Raw genomic sequence first — 20,558 nt, 5'->3', positions numbered from 1 at the left:
ATGTATGGGAAGCCAGCGTAATGCTAGAAAAGACGTCATAGATCTTTTTATTATCAGAAAAGCAACATTTTTTTTTTTTTTACGAGTCACTCAGAACAGAGGAAGGTAGAAATGTTGAACAGTAAAGAAATGGATCCAGATTCACTAGAGAAATATGCAAAAAGAGAGCACTAGCAGCTGCCTTTGCTCATTAGACCAATAAGAAATTAAAGCAAAATGCCCAAAAGGGCAAAGTAAATATAAGAATAAACAAAAAAGATTTAAGAATGACGAGAACACCCATAATTATACAGCTTTGAGAGCTAGAAAATAACACTCTATAGAATTGTGGGGAGAAATGAATGAATAAGTAAATAGCTCTCCTGGGAGATTTTAACATATTCCTCTCTGGAAATAAAATATAGAGGAATCGTATTTGAAAAACACAGTTGCATAAGCTTGATCAGACATTTATATAGAACCTCGCCACTTATTGAGAACATTCATTCATTTTTAGCACACATGGGAGAATTAAAAATTAGTTATGTACTTAGCTATAACGAGTTTTGAATAAATTGCTGACAATCCTGATTATTTATACAGTATTCTGTAATCACACTGGAAAAGGAAGGGAGGAAGAATTAGAGGACAACTAAAAAATTACTTGTGTTTGGAGACTGAAACCTGTGTTCCTAGAAACCAGAAAGAAGAAAATGTCAAAATCCAACATATCAAAATGGAGTGGTGTTTAGAGGGCAATTCTCAAACCAAGAAAGCCAAAATCCAAGGGTACTAAGTATTCTATGCATGCGTTTAAATTAAAAAAATAGTTTATTAAGGAAGTAAACAATAAGGGTAGGGCAGAGATCAGTTAATAAAGGGACAAAAAAATCAAGGAAAAAGCATTTCTAGAGATGAAATTAACTCTGCCTGGGGTGGTCCGAGAAAGCTTCACAGTAAAGTTAGATATTTATTTAAACTTACTGCTGGGAAAAGTGTCTTTCCGAAAGAGGAACTAGAAAAGCTGTAGAGGAGTTCCCGTCGTGGCGCAGTGGTTAACGAATCCGACTAGGAACCATGAGGTTGCGGGTTCAGTCCCTGCCCTTGCTCAGTGGGTTGACGATCCGGCATTGCCATGAGCTGTGGTGCAGGTTGCAGATGCGGCTCGGATCATGCGTTGCTGTGGCTTTGGTGTAGGCTGGTGGCTATGGCTCCGATTAGACCCCTAGCCTGGGAATCTCTATATGCCGCGGGGAGCGGCCCAAGAAATAGCAAAAAAAAGACAAAAAAAAAAAAAAAAAAAAAAAAAAGAAAGAAAGAAAGAAAGAAAAGCTGTAGAGTCATTAGAACTTTGTGGGTCAGGGAGTTCTGAGAAATTCCGTGTGATGAGAGCAGCCTGGGAGCTGGCAAGGTTCTCGATGCCAAAGTCTGAAGGGATCTATATGCCATTCCCAGGCGTTTGGATTTTGTTCTTTGGGATGTAGGCAACCATTGAAATTTTTAAGACACAAAATCAGGTGGTGGTTTTTTGTTTTGTTTTGTTTTTATCTTTTTAGGGCCGCATCTGCGACATACAGAAGTTCCCAGGCTAGGGGGTGAATTGGAGCTGCCCCTGCCAACCTACATCACAGCCACTGCAACGTGGGATCCAAGCTGTGTCTGTGACCTACACTGCACCTCACAGCTATGCTGGATCCTTAACCCACTGAGTGAGGCCCGCCATCAAACCCGAGTTCTCATGGATCCTAGTTGGGTTTGTTACCACTGAGCCGCAATGAGAGCTCCTCTTGTTTGTTAACAGGAAAAGAATTGGCGACAGTGCAAAAGATGACCTGGAACAGAGGGAGAGAACGAGCCCTGGAAATTGGGTCACAGCGTTGCAGGAATGCCCAGAGATGCTGAGTGAGCCAGGCCATGGCCAGAGTCTCTCAGCTGCTTTTCTCTGGACAGGTTCTGATGTAAGGAGTAGACCTTAGGCGATCACACTACCACCTCCTGACGGAATCTTTTAGTTTCTCGCACAGAGAGTCCACATACCTAAATTGCAGAAGTGTTGCACTCTGGGGAAAGGCCAGGTCACTTTGGAGCATCTAGCTTCTGAGTCCTTTTGTGCCGAAAGAAGAAGTGGTGAAATTACCTACGCTTTCATTTCACTGGGAGAGGGAAATCCGAAAGGGGAATTCAGGCTAGTGAATTTACTTAAATCATTGGTTCCAGAAACTCACAGTTCCTGGGACAGCGGCTTTGTGACTCTCTTTAAAGGTAGACTATAGGAGGAGAGAGTGTCAAGTCTAGAGAGAACCTCTGTCGTCTGGGTGACTGCTTAGGAATGCCGCTCACTGTTTTCTTCTCTGCAGATGGACTGGACAGGAGTGAGCTGCTGCCACTGTCCCCTCTGGCGCCAACCATGGAGGAGGAACCGCTGGTTATATTCACATCTGTTGAAGATGACACGGAAAAGGTGGAAGGAAGGAAAAAGTCGGAAGAACTGAGGAGTTTGTGGAGAAAAGCTATACACCAGCAAATCCTGTTGCTTCGAATGGAAAAAGAAAACCAGAAACTTGAAGGTTAGCCATTCAAACGGGGCTCAACGATAGGATATGATACCATGGTGTAAAGGTGTAGTTTGTTAAAACTGTCCTGCCCTCAGACAGACCTGCCCTCATTCTCGGACTGTGTGCCCGCTTTTACTAGAATAGCTACTGATTGAAATAGTTTCTTTCTGGTGTATGAGGTGGTTATGTCCTGGGAAAAGTCAGCTTAAGAAAATTGCCTTTTTGTTGACTGGATTTAAAACATCAGACTCTTTTAGAGGATATTTGGGTGATCGAATGATAGAAGGTAATAGAATGTATATAGTGAAGTCAATGTGTTTAATATGATTGAAAGTTTAATATGATTTAATATCATTAATATCTCTTAAAGAACTTCAAATGTGAACAAGCAAGTTCATGTCTTGTTGAATATGATTTTCAAATTTCAGGCTAATTGTAAATAAGAAATGTGCCTATTTCAGATGAATTATATTGTATCCAGTTCAGCTGTCTAATTACTTATCAAGGTGTCAATGTTTTTACTGTTTTATAAATTCGCTATTTACAACATTCCTATTGGAATCATTAAATTGATAAATGGATAATTTATAACAGCTATTATGCTATTTGTAGCACTTTATTGCCTTATGAAAACCAAATGCTTTAGAATGTGTTTTCTAAACTTTGAAATAATGATGTTATTTACCCCCAGCACTGATAGAATCACACACAGGAAGCTGTGCACACAGTACCGAAATCTGAAAAATGTACCAATGCCATTATCTTGGGAAAATTACTTAACATAAAAAGGCCTTGTTTTTTAAGATTTGTAAAATGAAAGATTTAACTTAAGTGGACCCTTTGCCTTTTAAGATTATCGGAAAAATATAAATAATCTAGGTTCTTCTCAGACTTGCTTTTAGTATGTTGTCTTCCAAAAAAGCTTTTTCAGTGAAGGCATTCACGTTTCTGTGTTCTTCATGGATCTTATAGATTCTTCTTACTATGCCTGTAGTCCAATTAAATTTTTAATATTTATTTAGCTTGCTAGGGCATAATTTTTCTTTATTGCTCTGTCCTTAGCAGAAAGAAAAGTACATAAGATTTCTAAACATCCTTAGGAAATAAATCTTTTTTTTTCAAGTTAAAAATGCAATTAATCGTTATCGACAAGCTTTTTAAAAGTTTGGTGTGATAAATGGTACGGCAACTGAAGCTTCCATAGATTTTTTGAAAGGAGTTGGGTTTATATTTTTATGTAATTGATTATATCTTGAACTAACTCGTAAATAGAAAAAGAGGCTGGAAAAAACGGTTATTTCCTTAAAACACTTAAAGCATGAAATTGTACTCATTAACAGTTGGGAGTATGTGCAGTAGAATATTATATTAAATATTAACGGGTAATTTTAGAATCATAGGTTATTTGAACTGGATATGGCCTTAGAGATTATTTAGCTCCATTCTTCATTCTGCAGCTGTTAGTGACTGGCCTGGGGAGGCTAAGGAATTAACCCAAGATCAAACAGTGTTGTACTGCAGAACAAGTATTAAAACTCTAGTTTATTTATCCTAATTCTTGGGCTTTTTCCCAGTACACCATAGAGTTTCTCAACTATCTGGGTTAGCTTAAGGAACTGGAATGTTTTAATACAAATGACTCTGTGTATTCTGAGGTCAGTTTTACTGTATAAAGTGGAAGAATAAGAGAGGAGGTAACATTTAGAATATATGAACAGAAGCCTTTGTCAGTTCTGTATTTCTGTACTTAACGTAACAGACAAAAAATAGCTTAATCCGCTAAAATTTTTAGCCAGCGGATAAGCATTTCTTCATGATTCTTTGCTCTTGCCTCGTTAACCAGTTGAAAGCAGATATTAACTGCTCTTACTCAGCTCTTTATCTTCAGGGCCTGTGACCTGCACTTAGTAGATGATGATGATTTTAAATGAGTAATGAATGATCTAGAGAAGGTTGGAGGAAAAAAAAAATCAGAGGAAATATTATGCTTTGTCCATTGTGAGGGATATCATTAGTAAATATATGTAGAATTATGTTTATTATTAGCTTTAATGAACTAGCTTCTTTTTAAAAATTGATAATCACAGAAACACAAAGCAAATATAGAGAAGCAAAGCTAAACTGTGTTAGACTGCCACCTAGTGGTGTCCAGGAGGATTTTTTTTTTTTTTTTTTTTTTTTTTTTTTTTTTGGTAGTGCAATTTATCGTTTGATTCTATCTGGACTTTCACGTATAAATTTTTACTGGCCTGCTGGAATCACAGCCTATTGTAAGATATTTTAGTTCTTTTGTAATGGCTTTAAACAGTAAGTAAAGAGTAATACTCATTCTGCTGTTGTTTTTGTGCTGTCGAGGACTTTGGATGCATGACAAAGATTTGTGTTGCAGCAGGTAAGGTGGTTGAGCCCTGGAGCTTGAATAGTTACAGATATCTCCTGTTCAGTGTGGTCCTAGTGAAAGAGAAGAAATACACTCACATGTTTTTTCTCCCTTCTTCCCTTTTGGAATCAGTTCTTCAAGATAAAGACCAAGTGAAGTTAGTATTTGCTTTTTTTTCTTCTTCTATTTTCCTTTTTTTTTTTTTTTTTTTTTTTTTTGGCTGCCCCGTGGCACATGGAGTTCCCAGACCAGGGATCAAACCTGAACTACAGTTGTGACCCATGCTTCTGCTTCAGCAATGCCGGATCCTTAACCTACTGTGCTGGGCCAGGGATTAAACGTGTGTCCCAGTGCTCCAAAGATGCCGCCGATCCCGTTGTACCACAGCGGGAACTCCAGTAGTTGCATTTCTTTTGATGAACTCTGGGCTTAGATTTTAGATCATCAAATGAGAGAGAATTCTGTATCATTTTGAAAAGTGAAAGTAGTGTTAGTTTCAATAAAATGAATTTTACTCTTAAAGATGATTAAAAATGGACACAGGAATATAGGACTTAGTGTTCCTAAGGGCAGTGCTGGTAACTCTGGAAACAGGTATAGAAATGTATCAGGTTACCGTGATCAAATATTTCTCAAGTCAAGGTTAGCATGAGGCATTGTCTTCTCACAAATGTCATATGTAAAATATTAACATATTCATGGTGTTAAAATGAGCAAGGTGTCACTTCTGAGGCTATCACATTTGTCAAAAAATTGAAATTTCTAGCATAGCAGACATGGCTTGTTTTTTTAATGCTTTTAGCGGCGTTATCATCTGTAAGATACAGAATAAAACCTCCTGAGAAAGTTAATATTTTTTTTACATGAAATGATTCAAAATTTGAGAACCTTTCATATATTCTCAGGTTTTTTTTTTTTTAATGTTCTTTTTAAGAAAAGGTTAGTGGTTGATTCCTAAGTTATTTGGTATGGTTTTTCAAATGCAATAAAACATTACAAATACTAGGTTTTAGAAAACATGCTGGTCATATTGGAAATTCTCTTTCTTAGCAAGCAGAGATGAACTCCAGTCCAGGAAAGTTAAACTGGATTATGAAGAAGTTGGTGTGTGTCAGAAGGAGGTCTTCATAACCTGGGATAAGAAGTTGTTAAACTGCAGAGCTAAAATCCGATGTGATATGGAAGATATTCATACTTCTCTAAAAGAAGGTATTCCGGATCGTCTCAAGTCTTTTTTTTTTTTTTTTAAAGCATCACAGATTTGTGTGTGTGTGTGTGTGTGTGTGTGTGTGTGTGTGTGCGCAGCTCAGGCATAATTTTTTTCTTTGTGCTTTGCCTACTGAAAAAAGGAAATTAAGAATTCCCATTGTGGCTCAGCAGGTTACGACATAGTGTCTGTGAGGATTCAGATTCAACCCCTGGCCCCCGCTCAGTAGTTTAAGGATCTGCTTAGGTCACAGATGCGGCTGGGATCTGGTGTTGCTGTGGCATAGGGCTGCAGTGGCAGCTCAGATTCGACCCCTAGCCTGGGAACTTCCATACACTGCAGGTACAGGTGGAAAAAAAGAAGGAGAAAAAAAGCCTATGATAATGTGAAACTGTTGCCTAATTTTTTGAATTGAGACTAATTTTATTTATTTATTTATTTATTTTATTTTATTTTTTTGTCTTTTTGCCATTTTCTTGGGCTGCTCCAGTGGCATATGGAGGTTCCCAGGCTAGGGGTCCAATCGGAGCTATAGCCGCTGGCCTACGCCAGAGCCACAGCAACGCAGGATCCGAGCCGCGTCTGCAACCTACACCACAGCTCACGGCAACACCAGATCCTTAACCCACTGAGCAAGGCCAGGGACCGAGCCCATAACCTCATAGTTCTTAGTCGTATTCGTTAACCACTGAGCCACGACGGGAACTCCGAGATTAATTTTATAAGATGCTACATTTACACACTCGATACATGCTCTTTTTCCTTGAAGATATGGAAATCCCAAAGATTTCCACTGAAGGCATCATTTGGGAGACAAAATAATGGCTAATAGAATGCATGTGAGTTGTAGCTCCCGCCATCCTTTGGTATGACTTTGAAAGATGTCTTAGGGGTGCACATCTTCATATTTCTTACAGCACAGAGTTTGAACTCCTTAGTACTGTGCCCAAGGCCCTGCATGAGCTTTCCTTCCTTCATCCCTCGTCTCGCTTGCTCCCTCTCCCTGCCTTGTCGTGCTCCAGAAACGCTAACTCCTCTGGGTCCCAGTGTGGCACAGGCTGTTTCTTGCATGGATGCTCCCGTTCTTTGTACCCTCCTTCTTCCATCCTCTCTGCCTTCTTCCCATTTCCCACCACCCTTTCTTTCCACCTCATCATCTTCTCACTCCTCCTTGGTCCCTCTCTTTCTCTGCCCCTCTCAGGGCCTCCATATAGTCTTCTTCTCAAAGTGATCGTGCCTCCATTCCCAGCCTGGAGAGTCCTGTTATCCCTCAGCTCTCAGTTCAGATTCCATTTCTTCAGTGTCCTCCCCCACCAAAAAAAAAAAAAAAATTAGTTTTGCTTTATTAGTCTTTCTCTTGGATTCTTTCCCTGTAATGGTGCTTTTCACCATCTGTAATTTTGTATCTGTGTCTAGACCTGTTTAATGTTTTCTCATCCCACCACCACACACCATGCACCTAAGACAGCATCTTGCACAAGTTATTTACTGAGTGAATGCATGAGGCATTTTCCTGAGAATGGATTTCGTCTTTCAGTGACAGGTATCTTCCAGGCCATGCTCTGTGCTCTGCTCCTTGTCAGATGCTCAATAAGTATTTAATTGAAGTGAATATCCTTTTTGTAGAATTGCTATTGGATGGGTGATAAAACAGCCCACTCCTTTGATCAGCAATTCACTTAATGGGCTAATGAAAGCTACCCTCTAAAAATGACCCTTTGCATAAGATCATTCATTTATTCATTCAACAAATGCATAGGTAGCAAGATAAATTCTTGGATTTCATCATACAGATAGGAAAGTGCTGTTTTCAAGGAGCTCACCATCTAAGTGAAGAAACTAGAGAAACAGACAGTATGGTGCTAACTGCAGTCCAGTATTGGTGATGCTACAGTGTGAGTCACAGAGTAGCTGAAAAGGGAATACTTACTCCCAGAGATGCTAGGGAGAGGTTCTGCAGAAGATTGACATTCAGGCTTAAAGATAAATAGGAGTTCCTGTCATGGTTCGGTGGAAACGAATCTGACTAGTAACCATGAGGCTGTGGCTTCGAACCCTGGCCTCGTTCAGTGAATTAAGGATCCTGGATTGCTCTGCGCTGTGGTGTAGGTCCCAGACGAGGCTCGGATCCCATGTTGCTGTGGCATAGGCCAGCAGCTGCAGCTCTGATTCGATCTCTAGTCTGGGAACTTCCATGTGTCATGGGTGTGACCGCCCCCCCCCCCCCCCGCCCCGGAAAAAAAAAGAAAAATAGAGATACACTGGGCAATCAATGGGAGGTGCTTAGAATTCCATAGAGGTGACGGTAGGAACCAGAAACTGGAGGCGTGAAAATAACCATAAGCTTCTTAAGGTTATACACTAAGATACTGAGTGTATACACACACACACACACACACACACACACACACGCATGCACACACGCACACTTAGTATGGCAGGGAACAGGAGGAAATGGGACAAAAAATGATAGTGGGGAGGTAGATGCTGTGAAGGACTTTGTAATAATTCCTGTCCCTGAGCCTGAGTTTCTGTGTTTTGCATGATAGTTCTTTCAGGGCTTGCAAACTGTGGCATTGTATTCCAAATAGCTTAGTACCATTAAACCTCCCTGTAACCAGCTGGAACTCAGGAACCTATTCCTTATCTAGGCTTTTTGGACTGAAAACAGTGAAATAAAATTGCCTGCACTGTACAGAATTGCATTCTGTCCCTCCCAGTGCTTTACTTCATGTCTCTTGGCATAAAGAACATAGCTTTAGTATACTTCGAATTGCTCATCTGAGACCCTTTGGTTTTCAAGCACACTGGAGTGAATGCTTCATTATATATGAATAGACCATTGTATATGCTAGGTATTTTCTTTTCCAAGGTTGAGTGATACTATGGATCACTACCTTCATGTTGTATGTGCCATTTGTATTATTTCATTCTTTCGTGGACCATGGAAGAATGCTATTTCATTCTCTTTTACAAAGTTACTTTTTAGTAACACGTATTTAGACATTAGAATATGAACATTAGCGTTTGTCACTAGCGTCAAGCCAAATAAAAAGAGAAAATAAGCAGGAATATTTCTTTTTCTTTGGCTTTTTTTTAAGGGCCACACCCAGAGCATATGGAAGTTCCCAGGCTACGGGGTCACATTGGAGCTACAGCTGCCGGCCTATGCCACAGCCACAGTGACGTGGAATCTGAGCTGTGTCTGCGACCTACACCACAGCTCATGGCAACACCGGATCCCTGACCCACTGAGTAAGGCCAGGGATCGAACCTGCATCCTCATGGATACTAGTCGGATTCGTTTCCACTCCACCACAATGGGAACTCCAGGAATGCATTTTAATATTTCGGAATTTAGCCTCTGAAACTAGAGTCCTGCTTCTAAAGTGCCGCTTACTAGCTGAGCAAACTTAGGCATATTACTTAGCCCCTTTCTGCCTCAGCTTTGCCATCTGTAAAGCATAGATAATAGTAATTGCCTGTCTCATTAGGTTGTTGTCTGAGCACATGTGAGTAGTTTAGGTGCAGTTTCTATAATGACAGTGCTCAGAAGCCAGGCATCCTCAATAAACGTTCTATTAGGTTCTCAGTCAGTGGTGGCTGCTGCTCTTGTTAATATTGCCATTATCACCCTCATTATTTGAGGACTTTCCTTCGTGAGACAGTAGCAGCTACAGGATTCAACTTGTCAAAATATGCTTCTGTCACTGCATCGTGTTGTCTCATTGTAGGGTGGGACGGAGGACGGTATAGCTGCCTGTTTTCAAGCATCACATTAATCAGCTATGAGGTAGCAACGTCATTCCAGTGTTTTAGACCTTACTTTTGTATCTCTTTGATTTGTAGGTGTTCCCAAAAGTCGGCGAGGAGAAATCTGGCAGTTCCTCGCTTTGCAATATCGTCTGAGACACAGATTGCCTAATAAGCATCAGCCTCCTGACACATCCTACAAAGAGCTCTTAAAGCAGCTCACGGCCCAGCAGCATGCTATTCTAGTGGACTTAGGTATGTCTGCCATATTGCTTATGATTTGCAGAAGTAAACGCTAGGTCCTATCTGTTGAGGTTTGGGTTTTTTTTTTTTTTTTTTGTTTTTTTTTTTTTTTGGTGTTGATCAAGAGGATCTCTTGGTTGCAGGTTGCTGACTGTGTCTGAAATTTCCTAAGGGCAAGGTGGCGTCGTGTCTGGCTGAAGAGACTCTAAATGCCTGAATGTAAATGCCTGAGGTTTTCATCCTCAGACTTGCCCTCTAAAAAGAAAGTCATCTTGTGTTTGAATCATTGTAAAGATCATATTATTGGGTGCTCTCAGCTCCTGTTTTTTTGGAACAACTGACCTTTATCATCATTTCAATCAGCGTTGGTCTTGAAATAGGTTAGAAAAGGTTACAAGGGCACCAGAAAATTTAACACAGGTCTACTAAGTCTTCTTGGACAGCTTGCTGAAAACAAACCTTTGAGTGAGCCTTTAAAAAGCAACACGGGGGAGTTCTCATTGTGGCTCTGTGGTTATCCAACCCGACTAGCATCCATGAGGATGTGGGTTCGATCCCTGGCCTCGCTCAGTGGGTTAAGGATCTGGCATTGCTGTGAGCTATGGTGTAGGTCACAGATGCAGCTCTGATCCCGAGTGGCTGTGGCTGTGGCTGTGGCTGTGCTGTAGGCTGGCTGCTACAGCTCCAATTGGACCCCTAGCCTGGGAACCTCCATATGCTGCTGGTGTGGCCCTAAAAAGACAAAAAAAAAAAAAAAAGGCAATACAGTATGTGGTTATGTTGTGGAAATCATGAATACATTTTTATAGGGTGAAAAAAAAATTAGCTGTCCTAATGTTACATGCACTTCCAGTGGCAGCATCATAAAGTCATCTTTTTAGGTATAGAATTTCAAATAACTTATGGAAAGTAAAAATGGTGATTTTAAAAATTACACTGTATCTAATTTTTCTCTAAATTAACATATCTTATTACTTTAAAGTAACTTATTGGATTAAATATTATATATTGACATTGGGTTATTTCATCTGAATCCCCAAAAGTTGGTAAGGTGGCCAAATATGTTATCTGAACCCATTTGGAGAAACAAGGGATTACTGTATATTCAGTCACCTTATATTAAGGTAGGTAAAAATCACTGTCCAAAACCTAGGCTTTTTTTTTTTCTATTTTTAATTTTAATTAATTAATTAATTAATTTCGCTTAATAGGACCACACCTGTGGCATATGGAAGTTCCCAGGCGAGGGGTTGAATCGGAGCTACAGCTGCTGACCTACACCACAGCCACAGTGGCTCAGGATCTGAGCCGTGTCTTTCTATTTTTTAAAAGTTTTACTGAAGTATAGTTGGGCCTCTGCTTCTTTTGGATGACAAAGGGCTTTTGTTGGGAAAAGGCCAACTCGCTTAATATTTTTCGAGTCCAGTAGAAATGAAAAGGAGAATCTTACAGAGAAACTGAAAACTTCAGTTTTTGCCCTGATTCTGCCATGGAACAGTAGTTTTAGGCAAATTACTTTGTTTCTGAGTTGCAATCCTTTCTCTTAAATGAGGACAGTGAACTAGGCAGTCCCTATAGACCCCTGCAGGTCTGTGGTTCTGTGACCAGAAATTGATAATGAGATGCGAAATTGGGGTGTTGCAATTACAGCCAGTTAAGATGCCCTAAAACAGACAGTGATGAAATCACATTACAGGGAAAGGCTGCTAGGGGAAAAAATGGAGCTAGAATCAATGTCTTGTATAGACAGTATATGTATAGTTTTATTCAGCCAAAAGTTTTGGTGAGAAAATAAAAAGATAATTTAAAAAATTGCTTATTTGACTTTCCTCGTAGCCATCTGTGTTTCCTCAGCGTGTTCGTGTTATTTTCTCCTATCTTCCCCTTCCTTACGCTGCAGAATTCAACTTTTCAGTTCCTGGAAAGATAAAATCACTTTTAAGCATATGTGGTGGAAAACATTTAAAAATCTGGCATGCTTACAAGTTCTAACTGACATGCGTAATCATTTCACAAGGAAGCTAACACCCTGTCATTTTCATGGTGCAAGCAAAGTCCCCTACCACCGTGTACAGCCTAGGTGGTAAAGGTGGCTTTGTTTCAGTGTTGAGTACCAGCTTTTGAGTAACCCTAGATTCATGTTGTCTGTTTGCTGAAGTGTCTCTATGGTAATGTTGTACACAGAACTGAAATTTAGGGTGGAGTTTATTTAAAATCAGCGTGACCCTTCCCTATCCTTGACTTTTTGGATATATTGAAAAAAGAAAAGAGGTAGGTCTACATGACTCATAGAAGTAGCGTAAGAAGCAGAGAGCCAGGAATATTTGAAAAGGAACTATTTCCTGAATGATAGACTGGATGTACAACAAAACAACCCCTGCAAGGTCCCTCCAGCATCATATTACAAGAAAAGCAGGAAGGAATCTACTGTGAACGTCTAAGATTTTTCTTTAAATCCTACAATACTGCCTGTAGAATAATTTTTTCCCCCCGCTTTTTAGGGCTGCACCCTAGGGCGTATGGAAATTCCCAGGCTAGGGGTCAAATTGGAGCTACAGCTGCCGGCCTATGCCAGAGCCACAGCAACATCGGATCCTTAACCCACTGAGCGAGGCCAGGGATCGAACCCGCATCCTCATGGATCCTAGTCGGGTTCATTAACCGCTGAGCCACAACGGGAACTCCCCCTCCTGTAGAATTCTGATGTCAGTTAGCAGGTGGAGTTTATATGAACTTAGAGTTTGCCTTGATTTATAGTCAGAATAAGTTTTATATTCTATTCTTCAGGGAGCTCTCCTGAATATGTCTTTGATTTGTCTGTGGATTTTTTTTTTTTTTCCTAAAAAGAAGTGCTGGTTAGCATCCAGTGTTTGTCCACTGTCATATACATGGAGGTGGGATGACGGACTGGCAGGTGGGACTTGGGACTGTCTAGAGGGAGACTCTTAGAGGGGTGCTCTAAGCAACTCTCACTGGTTTGGAAAAGAGTATTTGTTTCTCCCTGGAAATCACTCAATTGCAATTTCACTCTGGTCTCCAAAGCATCAGGACATCTCAAAAATATTGTTCTTTTCTTTTGCAGGGAGGACATTCCCTACCCACCCTTATTTTTCAGCACAGCTCGGGGCAGGGCAGTTGTCTCTCTTTAACCTCTTGAAAGCCTATTCATTGCTGGACAAAGAAGTGGGTTACTGTCAGGGGATCAGCTTTGTGGCCGGAGTCCTGCTTCTGCACATGAGTGAAGAGCAAGCCTTTGAAATGCTGAAGTTCCTCATGTATGACCTGGGCTTCCGCAAGCAGTACCGGCCTGACATGATGTCACTACAGGTGAGCGGTACATCTTCACGAGGGACGTGTAACGCTGGGACCAGAAATCTTAGCGGAAGCCCTCTTCTGAATTACGGTTCAGATTTAAAGAAGTTGGGACCCATTGTCTTGGAACTTGGAAAAATGTAGAGGCATGTTTTAGCTCATGGTGGGATTTGCAATTTTGCCAAGCTCTAAGTGCATGGCATCCATATGTAGAGTAACTTTTCCATAGTTTCTTTGTTTTCTTTTTTTTTTTTTTTTTTTTTTGTCTTTTTAGGGCCCCACCCAGGGCCTATGGAGGTTCCCAGGCTAGGGATCAAATTGGAGCTGTCGCTGCTGGCCTACACCACAGCCACAGCAAGGCGGAATTCAGGCCATGTCTGCCACCCACACTGCAGCTCACGGCAATGCCAGATCCTTAACCCAGCGAGCGAGTCCAGGGATCAGACCCGTGTCGTCATGGGTACTAGTCGGGTTCGTTAACCACTGAGCCACGATGGAAACTCCCATTTCCGTAGTTCCTGAGGTAGAAGAATAAGCAATTCTAGTGAGTCCTCAAGTCTGTTTCCTAAGTACCTGGAGCAAGTATCAAGATATCTTTGTTACCTTTTCCTCAACTTGTCAGTCGAAAAGAAGCATAGATATTTTGTTTGAAATATAAAAATCTAATGTTTTATTCTTTTCCTTCGAGTGCATACATAATAGACATCTATATCATGCTTCTTCTAGAACTTTCCATGCAATGCTTCTAGAACTTTCCATGTCTCCCCTTCTTCATCTGAATGTTGGACAGGCCCTGGTAGAGGATAAAGTGTTCTGAGTCAGTGGTACTTTTTCAGTCTGCTTTTCTCAGCACGCTCTGAAGAAGCACCGTTAAGGTTTTTTGGTTAAGGAAGGTATCCGTTGCCATTGCTATCTTTCACCTATTTCAAACTTGCCCTGTTTACACATTTCTCTTCTCCAGTTTAAACTTCGCTTTCCTTAATGTATTGGTTTCTAACAGAAAGTTAAAATTTTGTCTATAGATAGGATATCTCAAACCATCACTACCTTGCAATTTAAAGCTGTGGGTTGTAAAAATACGCAGGAAGACTTTAAAGAGAAAGATGCCAGGGTTCTCCTCCCTTGGCATGAGGGAAGAATGATGCTATGATACTGTGCGTTAGATAAGAACTAAAGTGTTTTTATTGTTATGTTTTTATTTTTTGCCTTTTAGGGCCTCACTCGCGGCATATGGAGGTTCCCAGGCTAGGGGTCGAATCGGAGCTGCATCTGCAACCTACACCACAGCTCAAGGCCACGCCGGATCCTTAACCTACTGAGTGAGGCCAGGGATCGAACCCACATCTGAGTTGGGTTCCTTAAATGCTTATCCATGAAGGGAACTCCTAAAGTATTTTAAAAATACTTTTAAAATATGCTTTTTTCCTGGTTCCCGATGATCAGTTTTTACACTTAGTTTTTTGGTTACGGATCCATCGGCAAAAAAGGAGTTTGTTTTCACTTTTTGAGTATTACAGTAAGTGGTATTTTCTTGAGAGGATGAGTGGAGGGAAGTGCTCCATTTTTCATTAGTTGTTCAAGATGAAATTTTTGACAGGGAGGCAGGGCTTTGCTCTCAGTGTTGGGTTTCAGCTGAGAGCTCATGTGAAGAGTTCATATGAAGATTAATCACCTGGCTACATAAATCAAGTACAGTGACTCCAAGTTAATAACTATTCGTAAGTCCATAAACACCCATGTGAAATGGTGATGACTGTAAAATCTATGAAGGTTTTATTTTTTTATTTTATTTCTAAACAGTTTACTGTATCATATTGGGTAGGAAGCATTGACACCCTTGTAAGGAATTCATCAGCTCTAATTTTCGGAAATAGTAGTTCTGGAATTTGAAAGAATGGAGTGTATCTGTGAGTAGCGTGTTGGCTTGGTTCATAAATAAAAGGATAGATACAGATATTACTTTTATTTTTTATTTATTTATTTATTTATTTTTTGTCTTTTTGTCTTTTTTTTGTTGTTGTTGTTGTTGTTGCTATTTCTTGGGCCGCTCCCGCGGCATATGGAGATTCCCAGGCTAGGGGTTGAATCGGAGCTGTAGCCACCGGCCTACGCCAGAGCCATAGCAACGCGGGATCCGAGCCGCGTCTGCGGCCTACACCACAGCTCACGGCAACGCTGGATCGTTAACCCACTGAGCAAGGGCAGGGACCGAACCCGCGACCTCATGGTTCCTAGTCGGATTCGTTAACCACTGCGCCACGACGGGAACTCCCAGATATTACTTTTAAAATGTGACAGTTTTTCAATTTAAAAAGTCCTCATTAGTTTGACATTATAAAATTTGCATAAATTTGCATAAATTTAATTTTTATGTTCATTGAATATGACCATTGCAATTACCAAGAAATATTTTATGTCTATTATTATGAAAATGAAAATGTACTAAAATCTTTGGGGTCAGCATTCTTCATAGGCCACAAGATTGGGGATCTTATTCTGGGAGTGTAGAACTTTTTGATCCATAAAGTGAGTTGCAGCACTTTTCCACTTTGAGAGACAAAAGTGTTTTTGTTTTTGTTTTTGTTGTTTTTTTTGGTCTTTTTTCTTTTTAGGGCTGCACATGTGGCATATGGAGTTCCCAGGTGAGGGTTGAATCAGAGCCACAGCCACAGCAAAGCAGGATCCCAGCTGCATCTGCGTCTGTGACCTACACCACAGCTCACGGCAATGCCAGATCCTTAACCCACTGAGCAAGGCCAGGGATCCAACCCGAAACCTTATGGTTCCTAGTCGGATTCGTTTCTGCTGCGCCACAACAAGAACTCTGACAAAAGTGTTTTTTTATCCAATAAATGACTTTTGAACGCGCAAGTGACAGAAGGCTTGGCATCACCTGATAGAAGTTCTGATTCCCTGAGTGGGGTGAGCTTGGATACTGTAGGTTGAACACATCAGTTGCCTTATCTGCGAATGAGGGGGGTGGAGGTCTTTTTAAAGATGTCCCATCATGTTTTGTGTCTGCTGTTTTCTGTGTTAAGTGTAAAACATAATATCTTTTAAAAAAAAATGTATTTCATTCAAGTAGAGGTGACTTACAATGTGTTAAATCCTGCTGTATAGCAAAGTGATTCAGTCTGTCTGTCTGTCTGAGCAAAGTGATTCAGTCTGTCTGTCTGTCTGTCTGAGCAAAGTGATTCAGTCTGTCTGTCTGTCTATCTATCTATCTATCCATCATCTATCTACACATTCTTTTGCATATTTGTTTCCATTATTGTTTCCCAAGTGTTATATCTTTTTATCAGGAGTCTTTGGTTTCTATTTTTTCCCATCTCCCCCCCCCCCTTCATCTCCCTTCCTCTAGTTCTATCTCTTCTATCAGAAGATTTTCCATGTTATCTATAGGGCAGAATGGAAGAAATATTTGTCCTTAGGAAATGGCCTCTTATTATTAAAATTTCCTTGGAAGGAAGACTGAGTTGTGTTTTTGTTTGTCTTTTGCAAAAGAAACTTAATGTAAATATACCTTTCCAGGAAAAATGTTCTTAGCCCCAAGTTTAGAATGGAGGGGAAAAGTAAAGGCCTTTTAAAAAAATTAAACATTGTAGTATTGCTTCTGTCTTATGATCATTGCTGAACCAGAACAGAGTGCTTTTGATGATAGGCTTTCTTTTTATCCTGCTAAATAGACTTCTTTGATTTTTGTGCCCCCAAATTACTAATTCTTCTGTTGAAAGAGCCCAGTATATTTACTTTCTAAATTGTAAATGGCCTAAGTGGAAATACATGATTTCTTTCAACATGACTTCATGAGATTATAATCTCATTTTTAAAACTTTGTTTGACTGCAGCTAAGCTTATTTTATAGTGATGACTTCCTGTGGCTCTTTAATTCTTTCCTTTGCAGCTTGTGTGGAACCTCAGTTTCCACAGGTGTGTGTTACAGAGATCAAACATTTGCTGTATTGATGTATAGTATTTTGATTTTTAGTTTTGTGCTTTGAAAACAACAGTGGTTGAATTCACAATATAATTGGTTATTTTAAGGTATTTTTATAGCGCTAACTGTGGGTGATATTTTGCTAATGTCTTCTAGAGAAAAAGTTCTGCTGGATTTAGTATATATTTCACACCAAAATGTTAAGCTGATGTGACTGGCCAAGGACCCACTACTCAGTGTGTTACTGTGTAGATAAAAATTTAAATTAAAGCACAATTCATGAATTTGTTTATTATTTGCTACTGCTTTACTTTTGGCCACCACAGACAGGAGTTTAAGCTTTACGACAAACTGTTGTCTTCATAACTTCTTTTTTTTTTTTTTTGAAATATAAGTAATCAACTCAGTAGCCAAATGAAATAATTTCTTCTTTCAATACTAGAAACATTCAGACTTCATTTCTTGCCTTAATCTCTTTTCTCAAGGAAAATATGCTGCTGGAGTACCTTGGATGTTAGAAATCACAGCTCAAGCTTCTGGCTCCATAACCTTCTAAGCCTAGCAGTGTCCTAGCCATGCAGATTGTCTGTGGGTCTAAGCCAGAGTTCGGTCATAAATTTGATGCCCAGCCCAGCAAAGAGAGACAAACTTTGTTTCTGAACTGGATGTGGTAGATTCTTTAAAATGGAAGCTTTTCTGGAATGGGTCTGAAATTAGAATGGACCTTCCGTGAAAGTCCTGAGCCAGGACAGTTCTGCTTAAATTCCAAAAGCAATGCCTCCCTACAGGAGGAAAAATGACCACTTCTGTGTAGCTATGGTGATGCCAAAAAGAGACATGGTAGAGAAACATGGTCCGTGGTCATAGATGGACTTACAGTGACCCACTTTATGACCTCAGTTAAATGAACTTGGGTTTGTCAGCTTTCACATAGTAATAATATAAAGCAATACTCTTTTTATTTCTGGAACATACATGAATTTGTTATTAAATATTAGTAATGAAATTAAAGCTAGTATATTTTATGTACACTTAGATAAATGCATAATATTTTATTTTTCTTCTCCAAATTTACTTTAGATACAGATGTACCAGCTGTCCAGGCTCCTTCATGACTATCACAGAGCTCTCTACAATCATCTTGAAGAAAATGAAATCAGCCCCAGTCTTTATGCTGCCCCCTGGTTCCTGACATTGTTTGCCTCTCAGTTTCCATTAGGATTTGTAGCCAGAGTTTTTGGTAAGAGACGCTGATAATCCAATGGGACAGTGGCATTTATTCCGGGGGATAGGCTTCTAGCCATACACTGCTCCAGCGGTTTTGTTGGGAATTACACAGAATAGCACATTGCTTGTGGCATTTAATAAATATGCCTGGTTCCATTCTGAGAGTAATTTGAAACCATATTGGGCTTCGATAAAATTGAAATTAAAAGGGAAAGAAGGAGTTCCCGTCATGGCGCAGTAGTTAACGAATCCGACTAGGAACCATGAGGTCTTGGGTTCGATCCCTGCCCTTGCTCAGTGGGTTAAGGATCCGGTGTTGCTGTGGCTCTGGCGTAGGCTGGTGGCTACAGCTCCGATTCGACCCCTAGCCTGGGAACCTCCATATGCTGCGGGAACGGCCCTAGAAAAGGCAAAAAAACCCAAAAAGATAAATAAATAAATAAAAGAAGAATCGAGCTCCCATATTTGAGTAAGCTGCAATGGTGCTCTTATTTTTGTTTATACCTACAAATCAGAGTATAATTTTTTTTTTTTTTATCTTTTTAGGGCTGCACCCACGGCATACAGAGGTTCCCAGGGGTCCAAATGGAGCTGTAGCCGCTGGCCTACACCACAGCCACAGCAACTGGGGATCCGAGCCGCGTCTGCGACTTCCACCACAGCTCATTTCAGTGCTGGATCCTTAACCCACTGAGCAAGGCCAGGGATCGAACCTGTGTCCTCATGGATAATAGTCAGATTCATTTCTGCTGAGCCACAACGTGAGCTCCAGAGTATAATTTTTTAAAAATCTGAACTAAGACTTCCTCTGTATATTTTTTTAGATTTTTATACACATCTTTCCAATTTTTTTCCCCCCATTGTCCTCTTCACCCTGGATTCAAAACACAGAGAAGCATGTTCTTTGAGTGTGTCAATGAAAGTACCTATGTCAGTGTTGTCTCTAGTGGCTTTTTTTCCCCCAATGGCCTCACCTGCAGCATATGGACGTTCCCTGGACAGGGATTGAATCTGAGCCGCAGCGCAGCCTGCCCTGTGGCAACTCCCGATCCCTTAACCTACTGCACCAGGCCGAGGATCAGACCTGTGCTTCTTCAGCGATCTGAGTCACTGCTGCAGTTGGAATCTTTACCTTTTGTGCCACAGCAGGAACTCTTCTAATGGAATTTCTTTCTTTTTTTTTTTTTTTTTTTTCTGCTTTTTAGGGCTGTGCTCGTGGCATATGCAGGTTCCCAGGCTAGGGATCAAATCTGAATACAGTTGCTGGCCTGCACTACAGCCACAGCAACTCGGGATCCGAGCCACATCTGCAACCTATACCACAGCTCACGGCAATGCCAGATCCTTAACCCACTGAGCAAGGCCAGGGATCGAACCCACATCCTCATGGATCCTAGTCATGTTCATTAACCACTGAGCCATGAAGGGAACTCCCTGGCATTTCTTAATAAGCCATTTTGTTTTCACAAGGTAACTGAAATTCCCGTTAGCCTTCATGCCAGGGTGGTGTTGGTGCCCATCTCTAAGACTGGGTGGCTCAGGGAAAAGCTCTGGGCACTGGGGGTCCAGCCTGAGGTCAGTTATTGAGTTGCTGCCTTGGTCCACAGTGTTAAGAACAAGGAATGAAAAGAAAGTGGGACATGGTTCTTGCTCCCTTATGGGAACACGAGTTTTTAGTTAGGTTTGTCTAAATCCATTATTTAAAAAGCAAAAGTTATTATTATTTTTTAAAATCAGCTCTTTACCAGAGATTTGTTCTAATGTTTAGGCCTTAATGATCTCAGAAAGGGCTTCCTTTCTGAGCTTTTATGTTCTACTCATCTATCTTGTATCCGTGGTGAAAGTCATCCATATTTATAACTGTGCTTTTGCTAAGTTAGAGCTTTTGGTGGATGTGTAAGTATTGCCCTGATTGTAGGGCATTGCCAGCATTAGCAAAAAAATGAAATGCAACGGAGTACAGGG

The 20,558-nt window shown here is 40.5% G+C and overlaps 1 protein-coding gene across 9 annotated transcripts in view; it reads left to right on the top strand.

The window, feature by feature from the left end:
* The window catches only part of TBC1D4 (TBC1 domain family member 4), a 217,121-nt gene that overhangs the window by 183,677 nt on the left and 12,886 nt on the right, over nucleotides 1–20,558 (top strand). For 8 of the 9 annotated variants that reach the window (XM_021065670.1, XM_021065672.1, XM_021065667.1 and 5 more), the window contains 5 exons: nucleotides 2,337–2,546; nucleotides 5,965–6,123; nucleotides 9,971–10,129; nucleotides 13,200–13,444; nucleotides 18,447–18,606. In XM_021065670.1, the coding sequence (XP_020921329.1) occupies nucleotides 2,337–2,546; nucleotides 5,965–6,123; nucleotides 9,971–10,129; nucleotides 13,200–13,444; nucleotides 18,447–18,606 (933 nt within the window). Of the gene's footprint in view, nucleotides 1–1,688; nucleotides 2,242–2,336; nucleotides 2,547–5,964; nucleotides 6,124–9,970; nucleotides 10,130–13,199; nucleotides 13,445–18,446; nucleotides 18,607–20,558 lie in introns of those variants that run through there. The other variant, XM_021065676.1, reaches the window with a different exon arrangement.

Source organism: Sus scrofa, chromosome 11, assembly GCF_000003025.6.
Source record: "Sus scrofa isolate TJ Tabasco breed Duroc chromosome 11, Sscrofa11.1, whole genome shotgun sequence".
Lineage (NCBI taxonomy): Eukaryota > Metazoa > Chordata > Mammalia > Artiodactyla > Suidae > Sus > Sus scrofa.
This window is presented reverse-complemented; position numbering and strand designations above follow the sequence as displayed.